Source organism: Vanacampus margaritifer, chromosome 1 (assembly GCF_051991255.1).
Source record: "Vanacampus margaritifer isolate UIUO_Vmar chromosome 1, RoL_Vmar_1.0, whole genome shotgun sequence".
NCBI classification, from domain to species: Eukaryota; Metazoa; Chordata; class Actinopteri; order Syngnathiformes; family Syngnathidae; genus Vanacampus; species Vanacampus margaritifer.
Genome location: NC_135432.1, coordinates 13433038 through 13449704, shown reverse-complemented (window position 1 = coordinate 13449704; position 16667 = coordinate 13433038). Strand labels below are relative to the sequence as shown.

Here is a 16667-nt window from a genome sequence, read left to right as displayed (position 1 = left end):
TGGTTTAAAAAGTTCACCTTGCACACAATATTAAGAGAATTTGAAGCAGGATTTATTGTGCAAACACGTCACATGTACAAGTTGAAGCAGTCTGAAAAGAAAGCGCATTTTTTTGGAATGCAATAGGCAATTTATTAAGCAGCTAATTAAGAATAGAGGGCATAATGGCTGATGGCAAAACAAGCATTGCACATTCTATAGGTTGCCCTTAACTGGGTTAACAACAGACAAATACAATCAAGCCGACATCGCCATTAAAAAAAAATTTGCATACCATTTAATGACTAAAGGTCTCTAACGCTCAAGAATTTGCATCCTTCCACGCAGTTAATGTCTTTTTCTTGTTTTCAATTACGCAAGTGTTGGGTCTAAACTTTGGCTGCCGGAGGAAGAAAGCCTGTCAAAACTAGGACTTGTGTACAGTGCTAATCAGAAGGCAGCACATAAACACTAGCTTTGTACATTGTCTTTGTCAATAGACTGATTGGAAATGAGCAGCCCCGGCTTCCACGCTGCCTACCTGGCAAATTAGGACCCTCGTTTTGCAGATAGAACTTGCCAACGTGAGTTAGTTGTGTTATGGCTTTGCACCTTCAGATAATTGGATTCAGGGTGACAATTGCTTTCAACACAAACGGGTGTGGGCACTTTTATTGCTTTGCCATGTTGGAAGCTGGCATATTCATGGGTCGACTTCCACACAAGACAAGCTGGAGGAAAAGCAATCACGGAGCAGAATCGAAATAAGGTCAGAACAACAACAAAAAAATAACGACGTCAAAGCACGGGGATGAAAATTCAGAAAAGGTTTGAGAACTACAGGCTCAAACAATGACACTTCACTGTCCGTATTGAAGTTAGTTTTTTCATGTAATGTTAGCCTCACAGCTAATTGTAATACAGTGGTGCCTTGAGATACAAGCTGAATTTGTTCTGCAACCATGTTCGCATTTCAAAACAATCTCAACTCATCTTTCCTCTTTACAATGAATGGAAATGCCATTAATCTGTTCTAACCTCCCTAAAAAAATTTTATTTTATTTTTTTAAATAAATAGCTCTCTATAATATTGTACTTTATACAAGCGTACCGAAATGAAAAAAGTATTAAACAGTCTGTAACAATTCACAGTGAATGTTGCCTTGGCCACCTAGAGTCGGTCTAATATAGATATTCAGATGCGCGGAGACGGTCACAAATGAAGGGTAAGAAATGGGGATGTTAACTGGTGCTTGTCCTAGAGGGAACTCAGTCACTGCCAATCTGGCTTCATCTGGAAAAACTCGAATGTTGGGTCACTCGTATCTCAAGGCACCACAGTCAATTAATACAAAAAAAGTTGTGCTTTACTTCTTTTCTTTAGGCTTGATGACAACCAAAATAAGATGATTTACTAGTGGTGACAAAGCATTGTGATATTTGCTTAAAAAAGTGCAATATTATGCAAAAGGCAGGCAGAACGCACATACAAAGTGTGTCGGAAAGGTTCTAGGACTGGTGTCAACAAAAGATTTTGAAGGGACGACATCAAGATGGCACATCACCATCCTGGGAAAATCCTTCTATGATTGCATGAAGGTTTATGTAGGGAATTATATTTGGATTTGAAATACATCTTCATGTGTGACACCAGTCCTGGAACTTTTCTGACACACATTATGCGAAAACCGTAGAACTATGATTCCATTGCAGGACTTATCTCAACACAACTGTCCGTAAGGCGAATTCCGTACCATCCAGCCCAGAACTGTGTGTCCTTACCCCCGTGGACAAAGCGGATGTATCTCACTCCTGACCCGTAGTTGCGGAACACGTGTGTTATCTGAAAAAATAAAAGAGTTTGTTTTACTTTGTTCCACGTACTGTATTTTCCTTGAATCATCCATCCATCGAATGATCCGGAGCCGTGTGCTCAAGAGGTGTTCATACCTGCGTCCATTTACCATCGTTCCATTGCTGAAAATAAATCACCTCAGGGGAAAAGGTCTTAATTGGCTTCTTCTTTCGATTCAGCAGCTCCACGTGGATCTTGTATTCACTGCCACAGTCCCATCGAGGGGCATACCTGCAGCAGTACCGAAAGGGTCAGGCTGAAGTCCAGGGTGCCAAAATACGTGTGTTACGAAATATTACATTGTAGACAACTACCATTTACATTTATTTCAATGGTTAATTCAAAAAGTGACACTAGATTGATTACATGGGAAAATATATTTCGCAAGGCCATTTCCCACCTAATTTCTACATTACACATCATGTGAATTATTTCTTATTGTGATGGTGAAATTGAGGGTTTGTTAGCGCTAAGCTATAATCATCAAAATTATATATATATATATATATATATATATATATATATATATATATATATATATATATATTAGGGGTGTGAATGGCTTAGTACGTGGCGATTCGATTCGTATCACGTTTCATAGGTCACGATTCGATACCGATTAATCCCAATGCGAATCTATAAATTGGTTATTGCGTTGTTTTTTTACTCAAATTTAGAAAATACTAATCAGTAAACTTGTACACTGTAAGATTTGTATGAAAAAGTATTTATTTATCTGAAAATTCAGGCTTATAACTGAGCCACTGCATTTAACAAACAGGTTGCAGTCCGTTTCATGTTTGAACAACATTGAAATAAAATATTAAGGCTTAATGTTCCATTAATATAACATTCTTCCATGCTTAACGTGTGAATTCTAATTCTAAGTAAGACATTTTGTTGAATATTTCCATAAAAAACATTGATTCGAGAATTGCGCGCTGTAATATACCGCGATATATTGCCGAATCATTCTTTTCTAACACCCCTAATACACACCCATATATATATATATATATATATATATATATATATATATATATATATATATATATATATATATATATATATATATATAGATATATATATAGATATATATATATAATTATCAATTCAGTGTGTAGTGAATTTTTTGTTTCACTTTTTAATAGTACTGAAATAAAATAAAATGGGAGTTTACAGTTGAATAAACACTTTACAAGTACTTTAAATAGGTAAATAGTATTTAATTGTATTTATGCTTATATAATTGTATTTACTAAGTACAATTACTGCATTTGAGTATTTCCTCACCAATCCGATATTTTGATGTCTGGCTGAAAGTGATCCATAAATGATGCGTTGTAACCTTCAGACTCCAAATCAATAAGCTGGGACTTGCTGCACATGCTAGAGAAAAATCAAATGATACGGTCACATTAAGGAACATGCCATCGTTTTGACATAATACTTACCCGTATGAAGTCACAAAGTTGGTCTTGATGGTTTCATTTGGATGCGCTACCAAGACATTGTCTACTTTCCAGCGGTCGCCGCTGTTCTCCAATATCTGCCAACCTCTCATTTGATCTGGAAAGACAAAAGATCACTAATGTGATGAAAACAAACACAGCGAAGCAACGCCGGCCTCCCTCCTTCCCCAACCTTCGGCCCGCGGGTTCTTGAGAAGATTCCGTCGCTTCTTGCACAAGAAGTATAATAACCTCCAGTCTTGTGGTACTCTGGAATCATTGCGGAGGCGATAGCCTTCTCTCCTGCATCTGCCTCTCCATAAAGACTGGCTGTCAGCAATGTCTTTCCATTGACGGCACACTAACCGACAAATCCAGACCACCTGCTCGGGGGGGAGATTCAAGAAGATCTCTTCGAGAACCTCCAGAGGAACGGAGTCCTGATAAGAAAAGAACAACGAGAAATACAGTATCATGAAAGCACCACACCCACCGTCGTGAAAAAGCATTCCAAATACGGTTGGCCCTCATCAGAGCCACCAGTGTTTTTTCTAGATAACACATAAACACATTCCAGAAGTGGTATCACCCTGACTATGATGGGTGACTGCCGATACGATGGTATTGGTGCCAATACCAGTCTTATTTTAAGGTATCGGTACTCGCGATGGTGACCGATACCATTATGGGCGGCCCTCCTGCGGCCATTTTACAGATCAGGGACTAGAAATGTGAAAGTATATTAATACAAAGCTGCCATTGTTTCACTACGATCATTGAAAATTCCTCCACTAGTACATATTAAATTATAGGGTTGTTAGAAAAAAATTGATTTGGCAATATATCGCAATATTACAACGCGCAATTCTCGAATCGATTCGATATGAGGCCGAATCGATTTTTAAAACATCAATTTTTTATGGGAATATTCAACAAAACGTCTTACTTAGGGTTAGGATTCACACGTTAAGCATTGAAGAATGTTATATTAATGGAACATTAAGCCCTAATATTTTAATTCAATGTTGTTCAAACATGAAACAGACTGCAACCTGTTTGTTAAATGCAGTGGCTCAGTTATAAGCCTGAAGTTTCAGATAAATACATTTTCATACAAATCTTACAGTGTACATGTACAAGTTCACTAATTAGGACATTCCCCAAATCCCCACGTTTTTCTGTATGTATTCCACATTTTCCAATACATTTCTTGCATTTTAATGAATTCCCCAAAAGTTAGTTTATCAGCGTTCCCACATTTTTTAGCTTCAATTTAGATAATTGGTCCCCTGTGAAAGTTACGAAGATCATACGGAAACGCATAAACATGTATATAATGGCAAACAATTAAATGTTTCATTCCTGGAGACATACAACAACAACAAAAAGGTGTGTGTGTGTGTGTGTGTGTGTGTGTGGGGGGGGGGAAAGTGTACACCACAAAGCAGCTGCCTAATCCCGATCGAAGTGGCTACACAATAGGCCCAATGGGAAGTTATGCTGTATGAAGCAGAAGCATCAAATCTACCTCTGACATGGCAGGAACAGAAGACGGTCGCTGGATGGAAGTGACGGAGTCAGAGCTCTGTGTTGCACCCATTTATATCCAGTTAGTTCACGCCTCATGGACGACGTCTTTGAAGTCAACCCGAAGCTGTCTGTCTGCTGTATACCTACTTTAGTTCCACAACAAACTCGACGCGGAAGTTCAACGCGAAGTAAACGCTGTTAAGGTAAAGTAAATGTAGCTACAGTATGCTATTGCGTGTCGCTCTACACTCAGAAAATGCCTTTCAATGTAGTTTCTTAAATGTGGTTTTAAAGGGCAGTGGTGGTGACATTCGGTGAAGATTCTTCAAGCATCAAAATGAAACCTAGAAGTCGTTCTCTGCGTTCAGTCGGTAACGTAACGAGCCATTGCTTTTAGGACCAGAGATACGCGGAAGTCGGCGCCGAAGCCGAATCCGAAGCATTGGAAGCGTTGCAGCTTAACTCCGCCCTCCCGATAGACAGAGCATGTAATTTGGAGCGCACCTTTAAAATCCGCTTTTCCGGTTGTCATCTAGTGGGCGTTTCTGTTGGGAATGCTGGTGGGAAACAACGCGTTTCACGTTACCAGAAATCAACTGTACTGTACTATGGTCAGCCAACGAAGGCATGGTAATTTGCATAAATAAAATATAATTATTTTTAATGAAGTCATTTTACAAATCCATTTGACACTATGGATATTTATTCCCCTTATTCAACATGGAATGTGCTGGGTAATATGATTGTATTTATTTTTAGTGTATTTGATTATAAAAACCCCGAATGTAAACACTAAACAGCTAAACGACCTATGGAGCGCCCTACAATGTAGTAATAACCTGAAAATATAACATTTGTATTTAACACGATCAAAAATGTAATAAAAACCCAAAAATGTAATTGAAAAAAAAAGTTAACATTATAGGGCACCACAAGCCCTATTACAATAACATTAAAACTATGATGTAACAGTGCACTTAATGTCTTTGATTGTTTAATTAAAAACATGAACATCCATTACCTGAACAAGCAAGGACAGTAGTTTTTGATTGACATTGACACAAAGGTAACAATGACAGGTAATTATGCTATTAGGCTACTATGGAAACCGTGCTTTTAAATTAGAATCAGCATGAGTTTGTTTTTACTGACAGAAAAAATGGTCTTGAACCATGAAGGAATAGCATGGGCGAACAAAATCATGTGCTTTTTACCTCCCTCAATGCCAACAGCAAAGGTCACTTGCAATAATGACCAGCAATAAGAAAAACACACCATTATCCATGACAGAGACAGATTTTAATATTATGGCAAACAAACTGGTGCAATTGTGTTTTAAATCACGTAGGCACTGCAATGTCAAAGAATTGATCACAAAAGTTGATCATAAAAGACACACCTTAACCAGAAGTGGCAAATCCAGGAACAGAAAGTAAAAACCCCGCCACGGTTTGGCTTTAGTCTACGGCTGGGCAAAATATCGAAAAATATCTATCACGAAAAAATATCAATATCACGACATTAGCCTTTGCAATATGCAAATCACAAAGACATGAAATAAGTTTCATATGGAATTGTATGCGTTTATCTGAATTTGACCAGCTAGCTAGATGCAAACTTAAATGTGCATCACCATCCAACAGTTAAACATTCTAGAGTAATTACAATTAACTAAGAATACATTAAACATTTTATTCTTTCATTAGATAATAAAATGTTTATTTTTTTAGGTACATGTTAAATATCGCAATAATATTGATTATGCAATATTCAACAACTATATTGCATATCCCATGTTTTCCAATATCGTGCAGCCTTACTTCAGCCACAGCTGTTTCTACTCATCCGGCAGGGAAATGAGCTGATTTACCCTGACGGTTTAGTAGAAGCACCTTTCTGGACCTGGATTTGCCACCTCTGGCCAAAGTAAATGTACACCGAGGTTTGCCTTAACAAAGATCTTAAGATGGTAATAATTGATTTCAAGTATCACAATTCATTCGGCTTGTTTTTACTGATCAATATAAAGACCAATGATAGAGCAGTACATTTAGGGTGTTCAAGACTTTGCCCCCTGTTGTATCCAAAAGATGAATCAGTCTTCTCTCCCAGCCGAGGGATGTGGCTTTTTTTTGGGGGGGGTCAGCACAGGAACTCCTATGTGTCTGTATCTATCCTGTGAGCTGCAAAGAGGAACAAGAACAGCCAGAAGTCAAAGAGGGAGGACACATCTGTGGATTGTCAAGACTTTAAACGATTCACTGCACAAAAACATATTTGTGGATTGTTGGACAGCATATAGTAGCCCAAAAAAAAAAAATCCTTCCAAGCAGGTTCAGTTCAGTTGCATTCATTACCGTTGGCATTGGGTACCGCATGCTTTGTTGAACCAAGACCCAATTTTACATGAGAAAAAATCTCATAGCACACCAGCAAACAAACACGGCATAAAAGTATATATATATATATATACACACACACACATACAAGTGTATATAAATATATATAAGTTCTCGGAAGCGCATTGACTGTAAAGTGACACGGCTTTACTGCAAGCCTGAAGCCAGAGCCGCTGGTCCGAGCGAGTCAAGAAAGAGCATGACTATGGTGTTACACCTACGAGCTATTTTCTGGAGTTGCTGAATAAAATACGCCTCACATCCAAACATCAAGTGGCTTGGGGGTCACTCCAAATGACAAGACGGCATCCATTGTGCTCTTGGCTCTCACAGGGTTTGAGAGGACACCTCTTAAGAGAGCTGGAGCAACCTAGCTCGTTGCTAACGGCTGCGTTATTTCAAAGAAAGGAACCAGCGGTAGTGCTACACAGTCCAAATGGCTCCTCCACACTAACATTCTGCCCCTTAAACATTGTGTGTAGTACAGTGCATTTCTATTGGCTAATTTTGACGTGGACGTTTCTGTTGCGTCGTGACTGGAATTCCCTTCAATAGAGGCTTTCCAAATAAAAGGCGGTCGTTAATCGAGCGTTAAAAAAATGAGTGGCGCTAAAGGCACTTTAAGGTTAACGCGATCATTTTGACACCCTTAGTTCTTGGGAACCAGTGACGAAAACATCAAACTCCTAGAGCAGGTGTTTATTACCTGTACAGACCTTAGGTTGGTGAGCATCATAATATTTCAATTTAAGCTTTTAAACAAGCTCAAGTGGCCGGTAACGTGAAACTTCTGCTTAATTGAGCTTGTGTTGATGTTGACTTCCAGTGCGCTGTACTGATAGGTTACTTAAAAAAAGAAAAGAAAAGAAGTCATTCTTGTTACAAATAGAATTGTTCCGATACCATACCTACGTTTTTTTTTTTCTCAACATGAAAAAGCTCTCCTGCCATTGGTTCAGAGCATTTAAGGGCCAATAGGATATGTTAGCTCGGCATGCAGTGAACATGTCACACATCAGTGAATGTCGTGCAAGAGCAAGACACAAGATGCTGCATCCAAAGTCCTATATCAGCGTCAGAATGAATGGTATCGGCATGTTACTTGCTAGTACTCACCGATACCACTGTTTTAATGCCGTATCGGGACCAGTATCGGTATCGGAACACTAGTTACAAATCCCATATGGGAAAAGTCAACCAAATCAGAGATGGCTGTCCCAAAAGGTCTTGTGTAGAACTCAACTGAACTGGACCACTTAGTGGAAACGCATCTTAACTGGGGACTCACATTGCTTTGGTATCCTGAGTGGTTCAGAGTCTCCTGACAGGACTTGATGCATGACGCCGCGGAACTGATACAGCACCTTTAGGCTCTTTTCCTCTCCCACACAGGGGTCATAGAAACCAGGGAGGCCTGACTAAAATGCAGATGAGAAAGAAAAAAAAAAACGGTAAGACGTTGAAAAATCACAAAATAAATAAATAAATCACATTTGCTGCCTCATTACAGTACTGTGAAGATGCCTTTAGATTTGTTATTTTACCAATTCTTCAAAGGAGCACATATACAGTATCACTAAGGGGAGCACAGACCTCCACCAAGGCTAACTGGTAAAGGTAAATTGAAAACGATGGCTAACTCATTCGCTGACTTGAACATCACTCATAAAAGCCAAACTCTGCCTTTTAAAGCCACACACATTAAAAGTCAAACTTTTGTGGCCTTGCATTTCTGCTTAAAAGTCATTGCATAGTCCTGTCGGTTTGGGAATGAAGTTGGAAATTTGGTCTTGTACCTTTGCGGCCTCGGTGAGGATGAGTTTGGAATCTTTCACCAGACACTGCAGCGGCACGCTCACATCAATCACCTTTGCCCTTTCGTGCTTTCGGCTGTTGTCCGTCACAAACTTGCCATACCAGGCATTAAGGATGATGAGACCTGGTTTTGGAGGAAGGCGTGGCTTAACAAGAACGTAAATCAAATGCATCCGTATTATTTTTCCAAGTTTGACAGCGGCTGAGTGAATGCCACAGAACATTTTTCTTCGATTGTACAGGTGACAGTTTAAATCCATTTTGATAGTGCTTAACAACATCAAGTAGAACATCAGCTCATTGTTTGAAAATAAAAAGAAGAAAAACATTCTAAGGGAAAAGTGCTGGACCACTAATGACTATAAAACACAAACCTTTACAATGACAGTTGCTGGAGTTCTACAGTGGAATATTAAATAGCGTGCTTAAAAGTATTTTACAAGTGTGCTTATCAAGGAATGTCTTAAAAGCACCAATTATTGCTAGTCAAAGGCATGGCACAGATTAAAACACCATTATTCCCCTTCTAAAAACGTTCACCTTGTTTATGTCGCTGTCCAAAGTGCCACAAAAATTGCAGTGAAATCTTAATTTGTTTCAGAGGAAGAAAAGAAGCACTGCATCTTGCACTTGAAATCTTCTGAACTAAAACGTTTGGACTTTTTTTTTTGAGTCTCAAAAGAACGAAAGCGTTTCCCAAGATGTTAAAGAAACATGACAACACGGATTAGCTCGGCTTTCAAATGTTAATAATCGTACCCATTCGAGACTCCTCTGCTTCGATAATCCTCCGCACTGACTCCTGCATGAGCAAGACCTTCAGAAATGAAAAAGGCGCACAGAAACAAAATGTGAGATTAGATGGATCTCATGCATTAATGAAATCACTAAGACTTTCTCTCTCATTCCATCTCTGCATGGCCGTTACAGCAACCTTTAAACATTTCCTTTGCTTCTAACGCAACGCCAAATACATCTCTAATGAAGCGCTCACCGCCGCCTCTGCTTCCTGTTTCTTTTTGGCTATGTTTGAGGCTGAGCTTTCACGCTGCCTGTCCAAGTCTCTGTTAAAAGATAGATGTGTGTGTGGGGGGGGGGGGGGGGGGGCAAACAAAAAAATCAGCTGTAATAATGCATGTGGCGCTTCCTTGAGCAACTTTCCTCGGTTCAAATAAAGTGGGAATTTCTTACCGTTCCTTCTGGGCCAGCACGTATGGCCGGATAATGAGCTGCTGCATGGCGAGGTAGACAACCAGCGGTCCAACTGTGGCGTAAAATACAGCACTTGGCAGGAGTTGGTCAGTCAGGTGAATAGGGAAGAAATACGTCTGGCTGGCTCTGTTTAGCCTGCAGAGAGAGTCACTTTGATTATTTCTAGACAAGCGGATCAACTGTGTGATATTTCTTTTGATGACACAAGGAAGTCTATTCCTGGAATGCCTAAAACAGACTTACACTGCTCAGCTAAGGTTTTATGTCTGTAAATGAATTGAGTGGTGTCTTCTGTTAGTATCTCTCAATAAGTGTAGCAAATGTAAGAGGTGGTGAACATTTCCATTCGGGCGGTAGAGAACAAATATTTTAATTGTGAAAATAAAAAATTATAATTGAACATATTTGTTAACAAGCCTGCCAAATTTAAACATTTAAAAAAATGCTGAGTATATAAAATGAGGCTTCAACAATATGAAAAACCTTGTGGGTGCATCCACGGAATACGTTGAAATCATACCCTGCTCAACTGGTCAACAATCCTATCACCCCCCTTCTGCCTTGTCTCAGTGATATGCACACACTCATGGCCAACAACGAGACACCCTAAACAGGTCACCCTATCCTGAAATCTCGGTCCATACGCAGGCTGTCTACTTGGACTTATCTTATAAATAGAAATCCTTCACCCACTCGCTATTCTGCCTTTCTCTGCATGACATGTGCACACTTACGGCTGACAACGAGGCACTCTAAAATGGCCCAACCAGCTGACTATTCAAAGACTTTTGAGGGACAGTGTTCACCCGCGATAGGTGAATTTCAAATAAAAATAACATTTATTTAATTTTTTTTATTTTTTGGGGGGAGGGGGGCGAATCAAAGAAATTAAAAAAATCTGCAAAACAATTGGTGAAAAACTGTTTAATGCTCTAATAATTCAATGTGACAGTTGTCTTTCAGCAATTATTTTCAAACAGGAATAATGCACTTAGAAATATGTAATTAAAGTTTCAAAACAGGGTCTTTAAATTTTGACAATAGCGACCTCTAGACACAAACCATTCGCATGTCACAAATCAACGAATGAAAACAAAATTGGCACTTACTTGACCTTGAGCGAGATACCCTGAGGCACCCCGACACTGACCGTGGCCCCTAAAACGCTGTGTCGACTGATTTTCCTCTCAGCACCGTACTCCAGCACAGTCCCAAAGAAACCAGACCTGCAACACACACAAAGGCCAACCTGTGCAAAACATCCACAATCTACAGTTGATTAACAATAATAAGGCGTTATATTCTGACAACAAACTTTATTGAGCCCTTAATCTTCGTCTGGTCTTCATCCTGGAACTTGTACTGGTAGCTCATCATCATAAAAGTGTGTGGAATGCCGAGCTGCAAAGAGTAAGCGAACATGGCGGCTCATCGCTGACTGGCGACTTAATGGTGACGCACACAAAGAAGTGACGGCAACAGACCTGCACTGCGAAAGTAAAATGGCTGCTCTCAGTGTCCCTGACAATGCTGGTGTTCATGGAAGACTGAATCCCCCATCGCCACTGCAGGTAACCCATTGTGTTCTTGTCGAGGTGACGGGCCAGCACCGTGGTGATGCCAGGACGCACGCCTCGGGACGAAACCTGGAGTCCGCACTGCGCTGTCACAAAGCTGAGGCGGAACAGACAAAAAAATACTTACATAACCGTCCATCTGTGTCGTTCATGGAACATCTTTTCTAAAACCTTACAAGCGTGGCGTCAAATTTCGGAATATCTTCATTCCAAACAGAGGTCCGTGGGTGTCCCCGGCGCCGAGCTCTATCTGTGTGCACAAATATTATGAGACATTGTGTCAACATGGCATGTATTGTAATAAACTATTCGAAACAGGCGAACACTTGTGACATAAACTGTCACAAAAAAAAAAAAGTGTTGCAGTTCTTCTCCATCCACCTAGCAATTAAGCAGCACATCTACTACGCACCGCAACAGAAAAACTGTGACCCTGTATTAGGTTTTGAGGTTCCACATAAGATTATAGTATATTTATTTATTTTCATTGAACCACAAAAACTACTACCACAAAGAGAGGCAACGGACAAGCATAAATGAAAGAGTGAAAAGAGATACAGAGAGACCGGAAGAGTCACAGAAAGGCATACAAGGACATTCTGGGAAAACACCTGTTGTCAATGGTGCCATTTAGCTTCTTGTAGGAAAATATAAGCCTAAACTCTTATCAAATGTATTCCATGTCATATCATCTATTGTATTAATTGAGAGGATAAGAAAGCAGACCTTTTTCCTCTTTCGTTCTCAGATATTGTTATAATCACTTTACTGTGAGAAAGCAAGACGTCTGTGTTAGGGGAGGCACCAGTTGCATGACACAAATGATAACTGCCAGTCAGAGTGATAATTATTGGGACATAGGGGTGTTAAAAAAAAAATCGATTTGGCGATATAACAGCATGCAATTCTTGAATCGATTCGATATGAGGCCAAATTGATTTTTAAAAATCAATTTTTTATGGGAACATTCAACAAAACGTCTTAGGGTTAGGATTCACACATTAAGCATGGAAGAATGTTTTATTAATGGAACATTAATCCTTAATATTTTATTTCAGTGCTGTTCAAACATGAAACCGACTGCAACCTGTTTGCTAATACTAGTGGTTCAGTTATATGCCTGAATTTTCAGATAAATAAATACATTTTCATACAAATCTTACAGTGTACATGTTTACTGCTTAGTATTTTCAAAATTTGAGTAAAAAATAAATAAATCACAATAATCAATTTGTAGATTCGTATTGGGATTAATCGAATCGAATCGCCAGGTACTAGGCAATTCACACCCCTATTGGGACATGGACACAATTCTCACTTTTTCTATGTATGGCCTTGCTCATATGCAGTAACTTGTAGCATCAAGTTGTATTTGAATGAAGGTTTTATTTAAATTGTATCTTTTGTTATTCTCAACATGTGCGATAGCATTTTTCCCTTCCTGACATTCCTTGTTAAGAGAACAATTGTGCAAATAGTACTGTAATTTGAACAGCTGGAGCTGTGCATTAAAAATGTTAGGATCACCTGCAAAGTTTACAGCGCATCCTGAAACTTCCCCCGGAAGCCGAATCCCTACATTATTGTAAACAGTGTACGCGTCTAAGCAACATACCTCCCCCCAGCCCCGAGCGGAGGTGACTCTTCTCAAGGCCAAGTTAATAGTCCCGCCTCCATTTCCATTGTGTGTAGACAAGGAACCAGACAAGATGGCCGTGTCATTTGTGGTAAGGGGGGCCTGTAGAAGAACACATGCAGAGTTGATAACATCTAGCACACACCCCTTAAAAATATATCATTAACATGCAATTTGGCGTCAAGTGTCACCTCTATGGATTGTGATATGTGCATCTTGTTGATTTCGACGTGTGGGATGCCGCCTCCATCCATGCCCTCATAGTCCTCCTCATAACGATCAAAAAGGTCCGTGGCATCAATGCCCACACTAATTGTTCCCTTTGAGTAGAAAGCGGTGAGAAAAATAGTGTCAAAGTAGTAGAGTGCTAACTTACTGTTAGAGAGATATGTAGGAATTGTATTTGATTGCTTGAAAAGGACTTGTGTCACTCTAAACCAATTAAGTTAAAGAACAAACTTTTGCAGGAGTGATTCAAGATAAGGTCAGTTGTTGACCAGTGAGCATACGTTTGGGTTGGTCCTTTGCTGGAGTCTCCTCTCCTCTCGCTCCTTCTGAAGACGCTCGTACTCCTCTCGAATGTCTGCAGGAGTTCTTTTTCTCTCCACCACCTGGAGGAAAAACGTATTTAGGCCCCAATTGTTTTTTTGTTGTTGTTTTTTTTTTAAATCTTAAAAGATGGTCTGTGACAGATCCGACACATGAAGATGAAAAAAAAAGGCATTGAACAGTTTTGGCCGTATTGTGTGCATGGGTGAGCTCCGATAATCTCAACACATATCACCATACAGGTAAAGATTCTGTTCCACCAGCTAATCAAAAAACAATTCTTCTGGAGCAAAAATCTCACTTCAATTACCTCCCATCCGTCAACATCAAGTCCACGCTTGCCATAGATATCATAGATAGCTCGTGCCTGTGGATCCCTGAGCACTAGAAAAACACAACAAGTTATCCATGAATGTTGGTATTGCTATATGTTTTTACGATGTCAGTCATCATGTAGTGCATTACCTTCATAAGCTTCATGTACAAGGTTAAAAAGCTGCTCTGCTTGTCGCTTTAGTTCTGGATCCCGATGTTTGTCTGGGTGGTATAACATGCATAATCGCCTGTACGCCGCCTTCAGCTGGTCCTGCGTTGCCTGAAGCATGAGAGTGAAGATATACATGTTTTATAAGATATATGGATGTATAAATATGAGGTATGGGTGGGGGAGGTCATCAGCTATCTGTACAAAATATACCGTAGTCATTAAATGTAAAATTACTGATTTTGACATGCCACCCACTCACCCATCCATTTTCTATACTGTTTGTTGTAATTAGGGTCATTGGTGAACTAAGTCTTAATTCATATGATTAAAACCCTGGAGAACCCACGGGGTCAAATTTGGCCCCTATAAATTCTGCTACTCAAATAACAAAGACCTTTTTTTTTTTTTTTTTACAAATTTAACTTCAAAAGTCCAGAGTGCCACTTCTGACCCCTGCATGGGGCCATCTAGTGGAGGAATATTGCACTTACATGAGCCAGAGTGGTGGTGACAAGATGGCTGGCAACATGCTGTTCTGTTGAGCTGGAAATCAATCCAAACAAAACCATCTTCTCAGCAAACCATCAGATGGTAAAATTGTGTTTTTTTTGTTAATCTATTTCATATCATGTTGCAGAATGCCTAGGAGTATGTTATATATATATATATATATATATATATATATATTGATAAATTAGCAACTCTGAGCTAGTTCAAAAAAATGGTTAAAATTGAAAAAACATATTTTGGTGTTCAGTGAATTTATAGCAGACTTTTAATGTATAATTCATAATTTTCCAAAGAAGAAAACGGTTCTTGGGTTCTCCAGGGTTAAAAAAAAATCGAAATGCTTAATCCATAATGATAGCTTCAAGTGTCCCTTCTCATAGAATGTACCATACCATCACCTTACTATGCATGTGCATACTTAATTAATACAGGAACACAAACTTGGTGGTGCATTGTGCGGAAAATGAATCAGTTATCCCACTGCAGCGGAGACAAGAAGATGAGATGAAAACAAAACCGTTTTTAAACCTCTTTTATGTTGACACCAAATGTGCAAAAACCCCAACAGTAACATGTCCTTGCCAGTTGTAGTAGCACTCCTGTCACTGTGAGCAAAGTTGCGGCCTCATTAGAAGTGGAGAGTGGCACGAGTGATGCTTTTCATCACCAAGACGTCACCATAGCTGTTAAATTGATTAACTACTATATATTAAATGTTGATTTTTGCCCATAAATTACAATTTAAAAAGTTAAGATGGGTCAGTCACAACCTGCATATGCATATTCACATGGCACACTGTACTCTGCATTAAAAATAAAGTCAAATGAAAACACCCGTGAGCACTCGATCCCCTGACATCAAGGTCTAATCTAATCTGTAAGTAAATCCAGGTGTAGTCAATGCTGATAGCATTAGCAAAATAGCCCTGCCGGTGCATGGTGCAATCAATACGTCAACTAAAAATCTAAAGTCTGTTACGACGGCCCCTAAAAACGAGGTAGCGTGCACTAGTCCAAGGTGTTTCGCCGACCGGTTGATTCTTGAAGTAAAATTGTCAGACATCAACTTGTTTCGCGTCTTGGAAAAAGTTTCCAGGCAGCGACAGAAATCAATGTCGAGGGTCACAAGTTAGCCGTTTGGCTAACGTGAAACATCATGACACGCGTAACCGTAAACGAACATAGAAAGATGCCGAACTGAACGGCTTGAGGATCCTTGTATATGTTAGTACTTAAGAAGAAAAATGCATAATATACCTCTCGCCGGACATTTAATAGGGAATAGTAATCATCACTGGAGATCTCATCATCGTCTAAGGAAGACGCCATGTTTACTCCCGGTCATTTCTTGTTTGTCATTTCCTCAGAGTTGCACTTTGGCTGTCGCACTCTGGCGCCATCTTGTGTGGCGGAAGTGCAACCAAACAAAAATGTTTCACGTGTATATGTGGCTGGAAATGGTTGTTTTACATTTAAATTTTACACAAATTATAGTTTTTCTTAAAATAATTCTTTGTTTCCGATATGTTATTGTTGTAATACATATTGACTGGCCAATAAGTATTTTTTTTACACTAACATAGCAGCTGCCTACAAGTATACATACTGTACAGTATTTCAAACTAAGTATTTTATTTTCATTGTAGTGTAAATGTAACTGTGTGTCC

General features: G+C 39.3%; 2 protein-coding genes across 4 annotated transcripts; both read right to left on the bottom strand.

Annotated features, from left to right (window-relative positions):
- Positions 1-30: 30 nt before the first annotated feature.
- LOC144056644 (F-box only protein 6-like) lies at positions 31-5278 on the bottom strand. The gene is made up of 6 exons (XM_077573612.1): positions 4814-5278; positions 3479-3725; positions 3289-3403; positions 3128-3223; positions 1930-2065; positions 31-1822 (listed from the first exon to the last, which is right to left on the bottom strand). The coding sequence occupies exons 1-6, from the start codon at positions 4883-4885 to the stop codon at positions 1676-1678; spliced, it is 813 nt and encodes a 270-aa protein (XP_077429738.1). The 5' UTR covers positions 4886-5278; the 3' UTR covers positions 31-1675.
- An 814-nt stretch (positions 5279-6092) lies between these two features.
- On the bottom strand, positions 6093-16392 carry dnajc11a (DnaJ (Hsp40) homolog, subfamily C, member 11a). Of its 3 annotated transcripts, XM_077545950.1 has the most exons (17): positions 16258-16333; positions 14982-15033; positions 14469-14598; positions 14314-14387; positions 13964-14065; positions 13646-13774; positions 13434-13556; positions 11995-12068; positions 11726-11915; positions 11557-11642; positions 11351-11467; positions 10221-10376; positions 10024-10093; positions 9789-9846; positions 9011-9153; positions 8503-8632; positions 6093-6998 (listed from the first exon to the last, which is right to left on the bottom strand). In XM_077545950.1, exons 1-17 carry the CDS (start codon positions 16269-16271, stop codon positions 6973-6975), a joined length of 1674 nt encoding a protein of 557 aa, XP_077402076.1. In that variant the 5' UTR covers positions 16272-16333; the 3' UTR covers positions 6093-6972. The 3 variants fall into 3 exon arrangements, with proteins under 3 accessions (XP_077402076.1, XP_077402068.1, XP_077402085.1); XM_077545942.1 differs by lacking the exon at positions 14982-15033 and having other exon boundaries at positions 16258-16392; XM_077545959.1 differs by lacking the exons at positions 14982-15033; positions 16258-16333 and adding an exon at positions 15583-15702.
- Between the last annotated feature and the right edge of the window lie 275 nt (positions 16393-16667).

Bases quoted from the DNA above. Each gene is read 5' to 3' on its own strand.
- LOC144056644 (XM_077573612.1), bottom strand. From the start codon at position 4,885: ATGGGTGCAACACAGAGCTCTGACTCCGTCACTTCCATCCAGCGACCG. The intron at 2,066-3,127 runs GTGAGGAAATAC...GTACTGCTGCAG, and splicing joins GACATCAAAATATCGGATTG to GTATGCCCCTCGATGGGACT. The intron at 1,823-1,929 runs GTATGAACACCT...TTATTTTTTCAG, and splicing joins ACGATGGTAAATGGACGCAG to ATAACACACGTGTTCCGCAA.
- dnajc11a (XM_077545942.1), bottom strand. From the start codon at position 16,329: ATGGCGTCTTCCTTAGACGATGATGAGATCTCCAGTGATGATTACTAT. The intron at 9,847-10,023 runs GTGAGCGCTTCA...TCATTTCTGAAG, and splicing joins AACAGGAAGCAGAGGCGGCG to GTCTTGCTCATGCAGGAGTC. The intron at 9,154-9,788 runs GTACGATTATTA...CTCCAAAACCAG, and splicing joins AGCAGAGGAGTCTCGAATGG to GTCTCATCATCCTTAATGCC.